At 48.6% G+C, this 17835-nt stretch overlaps 1 protein-coding gene across 1 annotated transcript in view; it reads right to left on the reverse strand.

Moving 5' to 3' along the window:
- The window catches only part of CTCFL (CCCTC-binding factor like), a 36025-nt gene extending 32823 nt beyond the window's left edge, over positions 1–3202 (reverse strand). Inside the window, exons 1-2 of the mRNA XM_008054410.1 lie at positions 2654–3202; positions 1878–2085 (exon numbers count right to left, since the gene is read on the reverse strand). Coding sequence (XP_008052601.1) covers positions 1878–2085; positions 2654–3202 — 757 coding nt within the window. The remainder of the gene's footprint in view (positions 1–1877; positions 2086–2653) is intronic.
- Between the last annotated feature and the right edge of the window lie 14633 nt (positions 3203–17835).

Consider the following 17835-nt stretch of genomic DNA (forward strand, 5'->3'; position numbering starts at 1 on the left):
AGGGCTGCACACTTCACCCACTCTGGAAGCCAGGGGCAGGAAGCCCAAATGACCCCAAGTGAGAACAGGTGGGGGTGGCGGCAGAGTGACCGGACATCACTCTTTCTTCCTAAAACATCACCTTCCAACCCCGGTCACCTGTTGCCAGGAAGAAGAAAATAGTACCAAGTGCTGCCAGATATGACTTTCTTTTTTCAGTTAAGGCCTCACTCTGTCATCCAGGTTGAAGGGCAGTGGCACGATCACAGCTACTACAGCCTTGACCACCTGGGCTCAGGTGTTCTTCCGCCTCACTCTCCCAAGTAGCTGGGACCACAGGCATGTACCACCATGCCTGGCTCATGTTTTTATTTTTGTAGAGATGCCATCTCATTGTGTTGTCTCAGAACTCCTGGATTCAAGCAATCATCTCCCCTTGGCCTCCCAAAGTGCTGGAATTACAGGCATGAGCCACCATGTCCTTTCTGACTTTTAAAAATCAGCTAGAAATTGAGGTTTTGGAGATGAAATCTCTTGATTCAAATAAACAAGAAACTTACACAATTTAAAAAGCAGCCAAACAAATCATTTTTTGAAAGACAGATTTATCCTGTGGGCTGTTGGGATGTAATCTCAGCTTTAATACAAGGGGGATTAAAAAAACCCAGAATTTATTTTTGGAGGGCAGGCCCCTTGTAGTGCTTGCTTCCCCAGCTAGGTAAGTGTTCTAGGAACTCATGGGCATCAGTGTACTAACTAGATTATTGTGTTTGACTTCAGTGAATTTGTGTGTGTGTGTGTGTGTGTGTGTGTGTGTGTGTGTGTGTGTGTGTGTGTGTGTGTAGATTCTTTCAACATGTTCGCCCATTTCATGATGGGTGATTTATGAACATAACTGACCACATAGCACTGAGTATTCAGCAGTTTGGGGCCAAAAGTGGCATGACCCCCATGTCCCACCTTCCCTATTCACCAGATCTCAATCCTAACAACTTTTTTTTGTTTCCCCAGATGAAAAAATTCCTCAAAGGAAAACGTTTTGCTGATGTAGAAGAGGTGAAACAAAAAAACCCACTGCATTAAAATTGAGTTCAAAAACTTGAGTTCAAAAGGTATTAAAATTGAGGTCAAAAACCGTTCTGAGCAGTGGAAAAGGTATATTGCATCAAACAGAGAATACTTTGAAGGTGACACTGAAGTTTAAACATGTAAGAATAAATACGCAATTTTTACATAAATAATTTCTGTGTTTTTGGTGTTTCCCTTCATATGGTTTTAATAGAGCTTCAAGGTCTTCCTAATCTGGCCCCATTTGCCTCCCTGAGCACCTACCACCTGGCTCCCAACACAGCAGAACTGTCCACTCACAACAGACGAAGCACATCCTCCCGGAAGTGCAAGCACAGATCCCTTTCTGCTGTGTGGAATTGTGACCCCCACTCTCCGTGGGTTTTCCTGTCCTCCTTCCTGGCCTCCCCTAAGTACCAAATCCCTTCAAAAGCAGCCTCTGCTGCCTCCTGCGGGAAGGCTCTCACTCCTCCTCCTGGCTCTGAGGCATCTGCTCTTATCCCCATCAGAGCTCAGCACCTGTCCTGTCATTACCATCACCCCCACACACCCTCCTGAGTCTGCAAAGCAGGCAGCAGAGACCAGGACTCAGCCTTCTGTTCACATGCACAGTGTGTTGTGAGAACATTTTTACAGTGTTTTTAAAATGTTTGCGTGCAAAACGCAAAACCTTTTTAGGTTTGACTCACAATTCAGAACGTTAGTTTAAAATTTCTCCCATTTCTTGACATTTTGATAGCTACTAAAAGTCAGCCACTAAAACTTCCATTCCCTGGCCTTCCCGTGAAGGAACAGCAGCCCAGCCTCCTGCATGAGCTGGACTGGCTTACCCTTTGTTGTGTGATCTGTAGCACTGGCTTCTTCAATGTTGGCTGGGCCAGGCGCAGGTTTATCTTCTTGTTCTTCCATATTTAAACTTGAAATTGTCAGAATGATTTCGTCTCTTCCTTCCTCGCCTGGACTCGCTTCCACGAGGAAGCAAAGGTCCCGTGTTCCTGCAGCCATCGGTGGCCGGTCCTTTCCCTGACCTTCTTCAAGCTAATGAACAAAAACAAACATCCCCACAAATATGGCACTATTAATTACAGTCTGATTAAACTTTTACCTTGATGAACTATAGAATACATAAAAGCAAAAATTAAAAATTATGCATTGCAACTAAAATGCTTAAACTGGAATTATATAGTATCAGGTTTGTGAAAATGAACACTTTTTGTTTTACTTTATTCATTTTTTTAGAGATAAGGTCTTTCATTGTTGCCCAGGCTGGTTTCAAACTCCTGGCTTCAAACAATCTTCCTGCCCCAGAATCCTAAAGTTCTGGAATTACACACATAAGCCACTGCGCCAGGCCTACGCTTGGTACTTTAAAACACAATATACCTTATAGTGTTTGAATTAGCACAAGTTCTCAAACTCTTTTAAAAAAAAAAGGAACATAAAGTCTCTCAGGATTTTCCTGGGAAGTATTTTTACCGCATTTAATTTTAAATTGCAAAATAGCTTGTCCATGCTTAATACTGCACAATGGCCAACTTGAAAAAAATAGAAGTGTTTTGGTTGTTTTTTTCTGAGGAAGGGGTGAGTTTATCAAAGCTGGCCGTACCTTAGTCAGCTCAGTGCTTTCAGCCAGGCTCATCAACTTGCTGTCCCCAGTGGCTGCCACTCCGTTCTCCTCCACGACCTGAAACTGCATCACCTCCATCTCCTGCAGGAAGTGCAGTTCTTCCTGGATGCCGATGGTCACGCACTGCTGCACGCTCTGCTGGGGCCCCTCGCCAAGCCACAGCAGAGATGGCAGCCCAGGACCCGCCTGCTGCACCATCACCTGCATCCCCTCCTGAGGCTGTGCGCTCAGCCAGCCGACCTCCTGCAACTCCACGGCCTCAGAGGCGAAGGGCACCGTCTGCAGGGTCAGGATGTGCTTCTCGCCTTCTTCTGAGGTCACTGGCACCAGCTCCAGTTCTTCTTTCAGGATCCTAGGCTGGAGGGTCCCGGGGGGACACTCAGCCTCCCACCCTCCAGGGTTCTGATGATCCTTCTCTCTGCACACTCCATCCACCTCCTTCTCCTTCAGGTCTTTTTCTGGCATCAACTCTAGTTCTTTGATTTTGGTGAATTGATCAGAAGGGCCAGAGATCTCAGTGGCTGACATAATGACTTGGCCTGTATGAGAAAGATACAAGGAGTCTTCCCAGGACACAGTGGGGCTGGGGCCTAGCAGACTTTGGGGTTGGTCAAGGGGTCTATCAAGGTCTGGCTTCAAAAGGCTTGGGCCTAGGAGGGTCAGGAAATGTTGATCAGGCCTGGGCCTAGGAGGGGTTAGGCCTAAGCAGGACTTAAGCTAAAGCAGAATTTTGAGAATTTAGTTCTGAGATTCTAGAACTAACAGGTTGGGGCTTCAGCAGGATCTGGGCTAGTGCCCATTCTGGGTTAGCAAAGTCTGGGCCTGAACAGCTCCGGGCCTGTGCACTTTCTGGGCTCACAGGGTCTGGGCCGGAGCAGGCTTTGGGTCAGTGCACATTCTGGGCTAGCAAGGCTTGGGTGTGAGCAGGCTGTGGCTGGGTCTGTGCACATTCTGGACCCAGCAAGACCGGGGCCTGAGCAGACTCTGGGTCTGTGCACGTTCCGGCCTCGCAGGGCCGGGACCCATGCACATTCTGGCGCAGCAAGGTCTGAGGAGCCTTTCCACCACTGCACGCTCTAGACCCAGCACCGTTTGAGCCGGGCGGCCTTTGGGCCTAGCAGCCTGTTGCCCACTCAGCCTGGGCCAAGCAGGCCGCGGCCGGACTCGCACACCCTCTCGGAGTCCTCCGGGAAGCGCCCCCCTCTCGGATCCTCCCGGACCAACCCCTTCAGCCTCTCCACGCCCGCCACCCACCCCCAGGCCTTTCCCGCCAAGCCCGACGCGGCACAGCCCCTACTCGGGAGGAGCCCCCGAGGGTGCCTGGGGGCGGGCCCTCACCGCGGAAGGCGTGGCCGTCCGGCCAGCCCGCCCCGTCCAGCGCGGGCTCCGCCTCGAGTGCCGCGTGCTGCAGCTCACACAGCCCGCGCCGCTCGGCGAGGGTGGAGGGTGGCGGTGCGCAGGCGCGGGCGGGAAAGGAGGGGGCGGGGCCGGGGCGGTGGGGGTTGAGAGGGGAGCCGGACGGTGGGGGGAGTGGAGGGAGGAGGGCCCCGAACGGGGTCGCCGGGAGATTCTAGAGGGGGCGGATAAGGAGGAGAGGCGAGGGGCAGGCGGAAGAGCCCCTGAAGTTGGTGCTGAGAGACCTGGGGGCATAAGGATGGGGGGAGAGGGGGAGGAGAACGCTGGAGGGGATCCTGAGTGATCTTGGGGGGAGGGGGGAGGCGAAGAAGGGAGGGGGAGGAGGGCCCTGAAGGGGGCGCTGAGTGATCTTGGGGGAGGGGTGAGGCAAGGACCTGGGGAGGAGGGCCCTGTTGGGGGTGTTGAGGGATCTTGGGGGGAAGCAAGGAAGGGAGGAGGAGGAGAGCCCTGGAGGGGGCGCTGAGTGATCTTGGGGGAGGGGTGAGGCAAGGGCTTGGGGAGGAGGGCCCTGGAGGGGACGTTGAGTGATCTTGTGGGGAGGGGTAAGGAGGGGAAGTGAGGGAGGGCTTTGGAAGGGATGGGAGAGGGAGGAATCCGCCAGGTGGGAGAGTGAGGGGCAGAGAGGCTCTGCAGGGGTTCCGGGAGATGGGAGGGGAGCAGAGACAGGGCAGTAGTGAAGGGGGAGTGGGAACCCAGTAGGAGGCTTTGGAGACCTGAGCAGGAGATAGACTTGGCTTCAGGGGACACAGAGTGAGGGGAGACATGGAGGGAGAGGTGATGGGGAACTGGAGGCACCCAAGACGTGGCAGTGGAGCATGGGAAATGGAAATCAATTTTTAAAAAAAGTTGAGTTCGAGACCCGCCTGGGCAGCTTGGCGAGACCTCATCTCTACAATAAATCAAAAAATTAGCCGGGCGTGGTAGCGCGCGCCTGTAGTTCCAGCTACTGGGAGGACTGAAGGATCGCCGGAGCACAGCAGGTCGAGGCTGTGCACCCCAGACCGGAAGCGGCCACTGCACTCCATTCTGGGCGACAGAGTGAGACTCCAACTCAAAAAAAAAATGTTGAGTGAGACTCCAACTCAAAAAAAAATGTTGAGTGGTTCGAAAATCAGGAGGGACTCCGAGGGCACACAGGTATGGGGGCGGGGAGTGGAGGTGTGAGCAGGTGATTGCCAGGTAATGAGGGAGTGGGAAGATGGAGGGAGTGGGATGGATGGAGGGAGGGGGAGGACAGAGAGAGAGAAGGATGGAGGCCGAGAGACAAGGTGGGAACCGGAGGCCAGAGGGAGAAGGGGTGTGTAGCGCAGAGCCAGGGCAGAAGCGGGGTGGGACAGAAGCGTGAGGCTGATGGCGGAAGGGGACAGGCCCACATACAGCCTTGGGTCTTTTGACTTTCTAGCATTCTTCCAAAAGTGGCAGGTGGGAGGGAGAGGCTTGAAGACTCAGAGGAATCCCAGCCCTGCGAGGGACTAAAGCCCATGTCTTAAGTTCATTTTAAAATGGTTCCTTTTCTGTTATGTGTGTTTCATCTCAATACATTACTTTTTCAAGGAAATTCATCATTTTGATGTTCTCCAGAGGAAGCTGGTTCATACCCCCAGCTAGAGACAAAATAAATGCAAATTTGGAGCCAATGAATGAATAATTGGCAGTTCTCTTATTTTTTATTTTTCTGAGTCAGAGTTTCACTCTGTCACCCAGGCTGGAGTGCAGTGGCACCATCACGGCGCACCGTGGTTTAGGCCTCTTGGGCTCAGGTGATATCTCTGCTTCAGCCTCCAAAGTAGTTGGGACTACAGGCACACGCCACTATGCCTGGCTAGTTGTTTATTTTATTTTCTATAGAGAGTAGGTCTCTATGTTGCTCAGGCTGGTCAAACTCTTGTGCTCAAGTGATTCATGTTCCTTGGCCCCCCAGAGTCCTGGGATTACAGGCGTGAGCCATTGCGCCTAGTCTTAATTTTTTTTTTTAAGGTACAGTTTACAACTGTACGAAAGCTGTTCCAAGAAACTGTTCTACTTTGTTTTCACTTATTTCAAAGTTTTAACGGAATTTTCTTGTTTGTTGTTTGTGAATAAATCGTATGCTGGGGGGAAAAAAAAATAAGGACCAGCTCAGAGGAGAAAGCAGAGTCTTGGGGAGGAGGCTGGGATTGGCCTGCAAAAACACTGCAGTGGTGAAAAATGATCTCCATGAAGAAATGGCTTCCTTTGGGCCTTCCTTTCTTTAAACGTATTATCCTGCAAGGGGGCGAGGGTTTGCTCCCATCTGTAGCCTTTCTGTCCATGAACATGCGTTCTGTTCTCCACACTTCTTCTCTGTATCTTGTTTGCCCATAACACACACACAAATATCTTTTTTCATTTTCAACAGTACAAAGGATAGAACTAAATTCAGTTTCAAAGAAGCCTGAGTTCCAGCAGGAGCCCGTTTTAGTTAGATTCTTGACTCTAGTTAATATTGTGTCTGGGGTTTCTATTATAGTATAGGTACCATACGGAGAAGATCAATATTTGGAGGTCACTGGGAAAATAGCATGTTATAATAACTTCTTTTAAATCATTTAAATGAGTTTTTCTGCTTGAACAATCAGCACCTATTAGCGCCTTCTTGGGTCATTTTGCATTATTGCTGCAACACTCATGCGGCTTGGAAGTTTTTTCAGCGTTTGGGTTATAGATTCATGTTTAGAAATTTCAAATACCAATTAAAAACACATCTTTTTAAAGGAACTATGAGGCCCATGGGAGGAAGAATATGGAAAGGGGAAACTGAATTAGACTTAGAGGGGGAAAAGTAGTCGTTTAAAAAGAGAGATGACGGGAGGGGTGTGCAGGGGGCCGGGAAGGGAACAGAGAGAAAGCCGGGATGGCAGGCCTGCAGACTTCTGAGCTTTGCGTCCTCCCAAGACGCCCTGGGTTCTTGGATAAGATCTGGGGAGAGCTGCCTCCAGAAAGACCTGGGTTTCCTGCTCATGGGCCTGTGTGGCTCGGGAGACCTTCTAGAAGAATAAGAGATGGAAACCTGTTTGCATGGAGTATGTGGCGCAGTTGCTACCAGGTAAACTTTCGACCCTTGTTTTTTTTCAGGCACTAAGATAGATGACAAGGCAGGCTACTTGCATTTCATCTTGCGTGTTGGGCCTGTCCTCCCCATCATCTCTAAATCCCTCAGGTGGGCCTCAGTTCCCACCTCCTGTACGCACCTTCCCAGCCTTGTCTCCTGTAGTGCGCTGTTCCTGCTCCGTGCAGACCCACCTCTTCATGACCCCTCGTGGCTGCCCTGGAGGTGAGGGGACTGAGTGTCTCTTGTTCCTTGCATCCAGTGCTTTGCTAGGAGCTTTGCTTGGCTCGGGGAGGCATCCCTGCTGCATCCCAGAGAGGGCAAGCCAGTGGCATCGTGCAGCCCAAAAGCTTGAGTGTCATCCTGAAGAGACCCTGGCCCTCCTTGAGGCAGAAGCTGTTCTGTCCCTTACAGATGGCCAGGTGTGGTGGCTGCCAGTGGTGTGCCTCCTTCGGGTGATGGTGATGTCTTTTCTGCCAGAAGGTGGGGGACTCCCACATGGTGAACAGGTGAGCTCCACTCTCCCAGCTGCTTGCTGGCTCGGTATTGTAGGTGGAGTTGCAGGTGGCAGCCCTACGTTATCAGCTTGTCATCCGTCAATGACATGCCACGGACCAGCTCTAAGGTAAAGAGAATTGTGTTAGGCCTGCCTCTGCTTCATGTGTTACCAGAATCAACTCAGGTTTCAGGAAAAAAGAGTAGGGGAGTAGACTGTCACCTGGTCGAAGGTCACTACAGAGTAGGCACCCAGTGTTTCTTCTGTGTGATTGGCTTTCCAATGTGCTCGAAGGAAAAAGGCCCTGTGAAGTGTGGGCACAATTAGGGATTGTACCCACACGATCATGTCCCCCCACATTCATAGGTTGATGTGCGTATGCCTAGAATGTCACCGTATGTGGAGATGGGACTTTTGAAAAGGTAATTAAGACCACATGAGGGAATACAGGGGCTGTTTAAGCTACGTGACTGCATTTGGCACCAGGGTCTCTGAAGAGGTGATTAAGATAAAGTGACCTCAAGAGCAGACCCCGACTGGCATTTCATAAGAAGAGAAAGAGACACCAGGGAGGTGCACACACAGAGGACAGGCCATGCGGGGACTCAGCAAGAAGGTGGCCTTCTGCAGGCCAAGGAGAGGCACTCAGGGGAACCGGCCCTGCCACCACCTTGATCTTGGATTTCTAGTCTCCAGAGCTATGAGAGTGAACATCGGTTCTTTAAGCCAGGGGTCCCTAATCCCCCGGCCATGTACTGGTCTGTGGCCTGTTATGAACTGGGCCACACAGCAGGAGGTGAGTGGCAGGCGAGTGAGTGAAGCTTTACCTGTATTTAAGCCACTCCTCGTCGCTCCCATTACTGCCTGAGCACTGCCTTCTGTCAGATCAGCCACGGCATTAGAGTCTCATAGGAGTGCAGACCCTATTGTGAACTGTACATGCAAGGAATCTAGGTTGTGGCTCCTTATGAGAATCTAATATCTGGTGAGCTGAGGTAGAGCTAAGGCAGTGTTGCTAGCACTGAGGAGCGGCTGCAAATACAGATTAACATCAGCAGTGAGGTTTGACTGCACACCCCATCCCTCTGTCCATTGAAAAATTGTCTTCCACGAAACGTCCCTAATGCCAAAAAGGTTGGGAACCACTGCTTTAAGCCACTTGGCCTGTGGGATTTTTGTCACAGCAGCTGTAGCAGATGAATGCATGCACACACCACATGAACCGGAACGAGTATGGGAGGCTGGGCCAGTGCTTGGCTGCTGGCAGCATCAAATACATTCTCCTACCCACCCCAGCGTGTACACCTGACCAAGTGACCTTGGGGCAGATATGCTATATCATACTATTTGGAACCACAGTAGATTCAAATAGAGATAGACAAATTAGAAGTACAAAGATGTTTTGAAAAACAATTCTGTGGGGCCTCAGTGGATAAGGCAGGCTGTCTTTGTCTTTAAAAATTACTCTTGGCCAGGTATGATGACTCACACCTGTGATCCCAGCACTTTGGGAGGCTGAGGCAGAAGGATTGCTTGAGCCCAGGAGTTCAAAACCAGTCTGAGCAACATAGCAAGATCTCATCTCTATTTTTGAAAAAAAGGCCGGGCTTGGTGGCTCAGCCTGTAATCCCAGCGCTTTGGGAGGCTGAGGTGAGTGGATTGCCTGAGCCCGCAGGTTCGAGACCTGTCCCGACAACTTGATCAGACTTCATCTCTACAATAAATAAAAAACTAGCCAGGTGTGGTAGTGTGCACCTGTAGTTTTGGCTACTTGGAAGGCTGAGGTGGAAGGATTGCCGGAGTCCAGCAGGTCGAGTCTGCGGTGACCGGGAATGTGCCATTGCACTCCAGTCAGGGCAACAGAGTGAGACCCCAACTCAATATATATTACTCTGCTCACAGTTTCCAAAGTAAACGTCATGAGGCTTGCCACTCAGTTGTTCCCTGACTCCAATAACTTGAGTGTACCATCTTTACAAGGCAGTTGGTAAGCACTTAAGTATTTGAGGCACCCAAGTGAAAAAAAAAAGAGCTGGATAATAAAAGTGAATGAAGTCTGGAATTGCCCTTGAGTCTATGCAGGAAGGGCTGGGTATGCCACGCATATGACATGACTTATTGCTGGAATCTTCCAGAAAGCCCTCTGTGGGGATGCTATCACAATCCCCTTTTCACAGAGGAAGAAGCAGGTTAAGAAATGTTCTCAAGGGACGGAAACTGTGATTCAGTAATCTTTGTCTTAAATACGACATAATTTGGTATTTATTATGTTTCTTGTTAATTGCCACATGAGAACTTCTATACATGTTTTTTCTTTTTTTTTTTGAGTTGGAGTTTCACTCGGTCGCCTAGACTGGAGTGCAGTGGCCGCTCCCGGCCACCGCAGCCTCGCCTGCTGGGCTCCAGCAATCCTTCTGCCTCACCCTTCCAAGTAGCCGAAATTACAGGCATGCGCTACCACGCCCGGCTGATTTTTTGATTTATTGTAGAGATGAGGTCTCGCTGCCCAGGTGGGTCTTGAACCCGCGGGCTCAGGCAATCCACTCACCTCAGCCTCCCAAAGGCGCGGGATTACAGGCTGAGCCACCGAGCCCGGCTTATACATGTTTTTATATTTTAATATCTATTAAATATGCATTTAAATATATTTGATATTTGTGTTCCATGTATGTGTCCCATGTATATAACATGTAATATAGGACAAGAAAGCTCTCCAGGGGCGGGAGTGTTTGCCAGTTTTGCTGACTGAGGTATCTGGGATCATGCCTGGAACAGGGCCCTTGACGACTACTTGTGGAACAGCTGAAAGTCGGGTCCATGAGCCTTTGACCACTGTTCTTCATCCTCTCTGGACAGTGAATCTGATCTTCATATCCTGTGGTCTTACACAAATCACTGTCACAGTGAGTTTCCCCTGGTTGCTCAGCAGTGATATTTACCTGGACAATTTACTGATGGCTCTGACCTCTTCATCTTAAGAAACCTTCCCAAACTTTTCACTTCTTTCAGCAGTTGTTTGTTCATGCCGTAGGTATTCACCATGAATTTTAATATAACTGTGTTGTTGAGGAATGCGGTGCTCAGTGGGTGTTCCTGAAATCTGGCACCCAGAATTTCCAGTACTGACACTGTAAGTGTCATTTCCCAAGACATGCCACGGACCAGCTCCAAGGTAAAGAGAATTGTGTTAGGCCTGCCTCCGCTTCATGTGTTACCAGAGTCAACTCGGGTCTCAGGAAAAAAGAGCAGGGGAGGGGACTGTCACCTGGTTGAATGTCACTGCAGAGTAGGCACCCAGTGTTTCTTCTGTGTGATTGGCTTTTTCTGTATTTATTTATCACTGCTCTGAAGCCTGACTAGCAACTGTAATGTCAACTATTATCTAACGCACGCTTACGTGGCATGCTTGGCCTCTCTAAGGGTTATGGAGATAATTTGTACCTCCAAAGTACATAAACAGTTTGGCTACCTTTCCACCAGTGGGTCGCGAAGGAGTGTCTGTTTCAGGACATGTCGCTAAACCTGTTGGGCAAACATTGTTTTTACACAGATTGTTAGACTTTGAACTTTGGTATGGACGCAGAGAAAATGTCCTCTTCTTTCACGGGCAGTTCAGTTTTGCCCAGGGACTTGGCCACAGAGGTGAGGAATTTGGGGACAAATGAGGCACAAGAGAGAATTCTTAAAACTCTTTGGAATGGTGAGGAGGGAGACGAGGCTGATTACAAGAATGGGAATTTGTTAGGTAAAAGTGTACCGGGTGTTCTTGAACTTTCCAGAACCTTATTCTTGTAACCTCTATCTTGTCCTGCTTATATATGAAGCGGCATTTGGTAAGTAAATAGGTGAAAGTTTTATTGCATTTAGTCCGATTAAATGGAGAGTGAAAATAAGCATCTCGCGGGGGAAATCTGAAAAAGTGTACACCAACCTAGGAAGGTGGCTGACTTGTGTGATGGATTTTAGGAGTCAGGGAGAAGGTCTTCTTTTTTCTCCTTTGTATAACTTCCTTAAATAATACATATTAATAGTGTAAAAAAAGGCAAAGTATCTTGAGATGGGAAGATGATTATTCCAATGAGCCTTATGTCATCCCAAGGATTCTCATGAGAGGGAGGCAGGGAGTCAGCATCAGAAGGAGAGGTGACCATGGAGGCTGTGCTTAGAAGGTTACATGCGGCCAGGTGTGGTGGCTCAGGCCTGTAATCTCAGCACTTTGGGAGACCGAGGTGAGAGGATTGCCTAAGCCTACAGGTTCGAAAACAGCCTGGGCAACTTGGCAAGACCTCATCTCTACAATAAATAAAAAAATTAGCCGGGCATGGTAGCATGCACCTATAGTTCCAACTACTTGGAAGACTGAGGCAGAAGGATCACCTGAGCCCAGTGGTAGATGCTGGGTGGCCGTGAGCATGCCACTGCACTCCAGCCTGGGCGATGGAGTAAGACTCTGACTCAAAAAAAAAAAAAAAGAAGGTCAAATGCTGCTGGCTTCAAAGATGGAGGGAGGAGCCACAGGCCAGGGAGTGCCGGAGTCCAGCTCCAGTGGATCAAGTTTTCCTGAAAGAGGGACGCGTCGGCGCAGGAGAAAAAACTTGGACACTGACTCTGCTGCAAGCAGGACAAATGCTGATTTATTGTCTTTTCCAACTCCTTTTATACCCTTACATGTTTTTTGTTTTCAAGGCAATCAGTTTCAATTTAATGGACCAGACAGGCAATGTATCTTTGTTCATCCTGTTTTGATCTTAAAAGATTATCATCCTAAAAATTAACTATAAATCTTATAAACTCCTAACATTTCTTAATGATTACCATTTCTTAATGTCCATACAAAACTTACTTATTCCTATAACTATTACATTATAAATCACTACCAAGTTCTAAGCACTATAAGTATCACATCGATTAAGTCACACCTGTGACCTTCACACAGCAATTTGCAACTAGCTGGGGTAAAACAACATTTTCAAGGTTTCTTAGCTGCAAGTTGGCCTACTAGTTTTCCACAATGTTACACCTGGTGTTTGCAATCTTTGTCAATTATCCCCTGTTAGGGAAAATGAGCTTCAACGTTTGCAAAACAAAAGGCCTCTTGGGCTCAAGTCACCTCAGTTACAATCCCTAACTAGAATTACAAGCCTCCTTAACAAAGGGAAGTAAAGGCAAGGGTGCTCTAATATTTATGTGATTGTTAATTTCTTAAGCATAATATACCACATGTAGAAATTAAGAAATTAAGTAAATATAATTTTTGCATTGGCACTCGTCCTAAAAATACAAACTGTAGCTTCTCACATTTCTCCAATTAGTTGCCAATCAGAAGAAATAAAATCTTACAAGTAATTATCTACCCACACATGATATTTAAAATCTCTATTGATAATTTCCTGGCAAGGCCAGCGAGTTCCCTGACAAACATTAAATCAAGCACTTTCTGATTTTTTACAATTTTCCCAACTACAATGTTTAATCAAATGATTGTATGGTTTAATACCAGGAGGCCGGGGACGTGGAAACCTAGGGAGGAATTCAAATGAAGGGAAGGTAATTTTTCATGAATTCCGATCTTGCCTTTTTGCAAGGGGTAGTGGAGGTGTGAGTGGAATTTTGCTTTCCTTCCTCAGACTTACAGAACTTTTCAGCTGCACTATTAACAAAAGTAGAAGAAGTAAGGGTCTCAGCTGCCCAGATTCACTTTGTGACCTGGGGTCTTCAGCCCCCTGGACTTTGTCAGCAGGCAGGCCTCCATGGCTGGCTCCTAACAAGGGAGCAGAGGAGACTTCTAGAAACTGGATGAGATGTGGGCTTCAGTGTGAACATGGAGAAAGGGTTTCTCCCCTAGAGCCTCTGAAAGGGACACAGCTCTGCCCACCCATTCTAGACTTCCCAGAACTGTAAGAGGATACAGGTGTATTGCTTTAAGCCACTCGGTGTGTGGTCCCCTGTTACAGCAGCTGGAATATACCACATGCACCCAGGGCACCCTGTGCCTCTGCCTCTCTTCCTTCCCTGAGGCTGCACCATGGTTTCCAGTGCTGCTCCCAGCCTCTCCTCCTGGCCTCCCAACAAGAGGAGGGTCCCTAGGCACAGTCCTGAGACCTTCCTGTCTCTGCACCCTCTCCCTCAGGAATCTCATCCCATCTTCGTGCTTTCTGTGCACCTTGTGTGCATGGTGGCTCCCAAATGTCCCTCTCCAGTGGGGACCTTCCCCAGACTCCAGCCTCTGGGACCCACCTGGCCCTCCCTGTCCCTGTTGAGGCATCTGATGTGCAAGCATAGCTTGTCCAATGCTGAGCTCTCGATCTCCCCACCTGAACCCTCTTTTGCCTTGTCTTCCCATCACAGTTGATGAGGATCTTTCTGGACACTCCAGCCAAACACCATAGAGGTCCCTCTTTCTCTCACAGCAAGTGGATTGGCCCCCTCTCTGCACTGTCCCTGCTGCCAACCTGATGGAGGCCACCATTGTGTCACACTTCCACTCAAAATGCCACCAGGCCCAGGCAGAGCCCTTACAGAGTCCTCACAGAGCCCCAAGAGCCATTGCCCCATCCTTCCTTCCCTGAGACTTCACAGCAGACCACCCTCACTTCCACCTGCCCCACTTCTTGGCCCTTGCTGCTCCTGACACCTCAGGTCACTGTCGCCTCAGGCCTTGGACAGTCCCTCTGCATGGAACATTCCTGCCCAAAGTAGCAATACTTGTTCTTCTGCAATCTTTGTTCAATTGTCTCTTCTCTGAGGCCTTCCCAGACCTTCCTGATTAAAATGGCAACCCTGGCTTCCTTGATGGCTTAGTGTCCCTCAGCATTACAGGATGCTGGCCTCTCCTTCAAAACCTGGATGCTCGTGCTCGGCTGATGAAAGACGGAACTGGAATGTGCGACGGGCCTCCCCGAGGGCAGGGGTTCCTTCTACTGTCTTCTCTTCCCAATGCCAGATCAACACCCAGCACATGCGAGGCAATCAACAAATGTCTGTTGAATGAATGGACCTGAATGAATAGTTGTACAATGATTTTACCTGATTCTAAGAGCTGAGTGTTCAAAATAAATGTATAGTGGGCTTGGTTGATGGCTAAGCTTGGTTGTCTGTATTCGTTCAGCATAATATGCATCTTAGCATTGATGTAACTTCTCTATTTATGGAAATTGCAAAGGCATATAGTATAATAAGATAATATAAAATAGAATCCCCAAACTGAACCGGAAAATATGTCCACAGTTTACTTTTGTTTCTGAATGTCCCTCTGGCTTCTTATTGATATACATTCAAAAATGCATTTTTCTACAGAATCACAATTGAGAATCTTTACTCTGGACCGGAGATGGGACAGTTTACATCTGGAACGAAAGTCACATTTAGATTAATAAAAGGGCTCATGAGCAGAGGAGGATTGACCTTCTGGGTGATAAGAAACTTTTCTTCAATTGTGGGTATTCAGGGCTGTCCTTGTGTGGTGCTGACTGAATAACTGTTAAAAAAAAAAGAAGGGAGGGAGGAAGGGAGGAAGGAAGGAGGGAGGAAGGAAAGAAAAAAGGAAAGAGTGAGGGAGGGAGTAGGAGCAGGCTGGCAGTGAACAGGAAGCCCGGGGTGGGTAAGGGGAGCTGGAGAGGGCAGATCACCCAGGTTTCCCAGAGGGTGCGTGGGCAGAGAGGCACTCTTGGTGCAGGCCACCCCCCTGGGGGAGAGGACGGTGTTGGTGCAGCTCAGCCTACTCTTCTCTTAACAGCAGAACTGTACGGATTTAGGAAATCACCTTGACAAGGTCCCCAAGGGCAGAAGGGGAGACCCCGTGAAAACGCTGAAGAAGGAAACACTGAAGAAGGTTACCAAATGACTCTGCCTTGGAAAGGGGACCTTGGTCTTTGAATTTTGCTTCCTGTGGTTTGTGTGTTTGATTTTGGAGTGGGATGTTCAGGGAAAGGGGGAAACAGGACGACCACATGACACTGGAAAATTGTTGGATACTGTTGAAAGACATTTCGTTAAATGACAAGTCACATGTGTCTCCTTCAAGCCGGTCATGCCCTGCAGCATTCACAGGCCAGGGAGCAGTGTCTTGTTTGCGTGTCTGTGGCATGGTGTGTAGCAAAGAGGCTGGGTCCCTGTCCCCATGTGTGCAGGGTGGGACAGCATTGTGGGAGGGGGCAATGACCCACACATGGAATTAACCCAAAGTGGGGACTCAGACACTGTGTTCACATAGGGATTTTGTGCTTATTTGTTTTTGAGTCAGGGTCTCACTCTGTCGCCCTGACTAGAGTGCATTGGCACTATAACAGCTCAGGCAATCCTTCCACCTCAGCCTCCCAAGCTGCTGAGACTACCACACCCGCTAATTGTTTTAAACATTTTTTGTAGATATGTCATCTTGCTAAGTTGCCCAGGCTGGTCTTGAACTCCTGGGCTCGAACGATCCTCTGCCCTTGGCCTCCCAAAGTGCTAGGATTACAGGCATGAGCCACAGCACCCAGCCAAGATAATTTTTATAAACTTTCTGTTTTGAAAATAATTGTAGCTGCACCAGATATAGAAGCGGGGGAAAGTGTGCAGGAAGGTCTCATGTAACCTTTGCTGGGTTTCCCCTAAGGGGTGAGTCTTATATGTCTATAGTACAATATCAAAACCAGGGAGTAGACAGTGGTGCAATCCACAGGGTTGCTTAGGGTTTTCACTAGTTTTATGTGCACGCATGTGTGTGTGTGTGTGTGTGTGTGTGTGTGTAGTTGTATAGTTCTATCTCATGAAGACTTGTGTATCCACCAGAGTTGGGATGCAGGACAGCCCATCACCACAAGGTCCCTTGAGCTACCCCTTATAGCCACATCCATCACCCTCCTGCATCCTATCCCTATGACCATAAGAAGTTAAGCTCCCTGGGAGTTGGCAGATCTTGGGAAGGACATCGACTTTTTCCCTGAGACTCACACGGGAGGTTCATGCCTGTCTTCTCTGATGCTAAGAGCCCTCTGGGTTACTGTACCAGGATACTGGAACTATGCTGATGCTACTAAGAGGACATTGATTTTACTCCAAAACAGCTCAGACTTCGAAGTCCTCTCACTTCACACAGCCAGCAGGGCCCAGCCTCTTTCTGCAATGGTGCACGGCCTCTGATGCGGGGGGGTGGGCGTCCATGAAGGCAGAATGGGGACCAGGGAGGAGGTGCTGCCCGGGTGCCCTTTATCTGACCCATCATCTTCTGCAGCCGGAGTCCTACTCAGTACAGTGTCAGCAGCTGTTTAAATAAGGCTTCCCAAGGCACCTTCATTAGCAACAAATGCCATATTGTAAAATCCAGGACAAAGGTCACAGAGTAATTTGCCTGTAGGGACTAGGCCTCGCAATGACTGTGACAGTTGGAGAGGAATGGGCTCCTGGGGAGGGCGTGCCCCCAGGTGCAGTCTGGTGCAACCATGAAGAGCTGTGTGCTCATCTTATTTTTCTAGAGAAGCCCCAACTGGGTACGTAAGCAAGTTCTCCTGATTTTTAAAAAGTGGCAACTAATTAAAAGAAATTTAAGGCTGGGCACGGTGGCTTGCACCTGTAACCCAGCACTGAGGCTGAGGCAGGAGGACCACTTGGGATCAGGAGTTGGAGACCAACCTAGGCAATATAGTGAGACCCCCATCCCTACAAAACATTTTTTAAAATTAGCCAGCCGTGGTGGCGCGCATCTGTAGTCCCAGCTACTCAGGAGGCTGAGGTAGGAGAATTGCTTGAGCCCACGAGTTTGAGGCTACAGTGAGCTATGATTGTGTCACTGCACTCTAGTCTGGGTAACAGAGTAAGACCCTGTCTCTACAAAAAAGAAAATGTCTTAAAAAAAAAAATTTCAAGTCCTCTTGTCAACCAAACTATATGCATAAACCAGGTTTGTCCCAAGTTGTCAGGTGACCTCTATTTTGGATATTTCTTCACTGGTTCAATTTTATTTATTTAAATTATTTATTTTTTGGTCACAAAACGAGAAAACACAGAAGGAGGAAATTGTTCCGAGAGTTCTCTAAGCACTTTATTAACACACTAAACCATTGCTTTTCTCAGATGAGAGCTCTGGAAAGGGTAATTAACATTTTCCTGACACTCTAAGGTTTACTGAAGTGCTGTTAGCATACACTTCCTCGATTTACCTCTTGGTGAGATGGGGGCATGGATATCCTGTCTAAGGTCTCC

Source organism: Carlito syrichta, unplaced genomic scaffold (genome assembly GCF_000164805.1).
Source record: "Carlito syrichta isolate Samal-C Ts95f unplaced genomic scaffold, Tarsius_syrichta-2.0.1 Scaffold290134, whole genome shotgun sequence".
Lineage (NCBI taxonomy): Eukaryota > Metazoa > Chordata > Mammalia > Primates > Tarsiidae > Carlito > Carlito syrichta.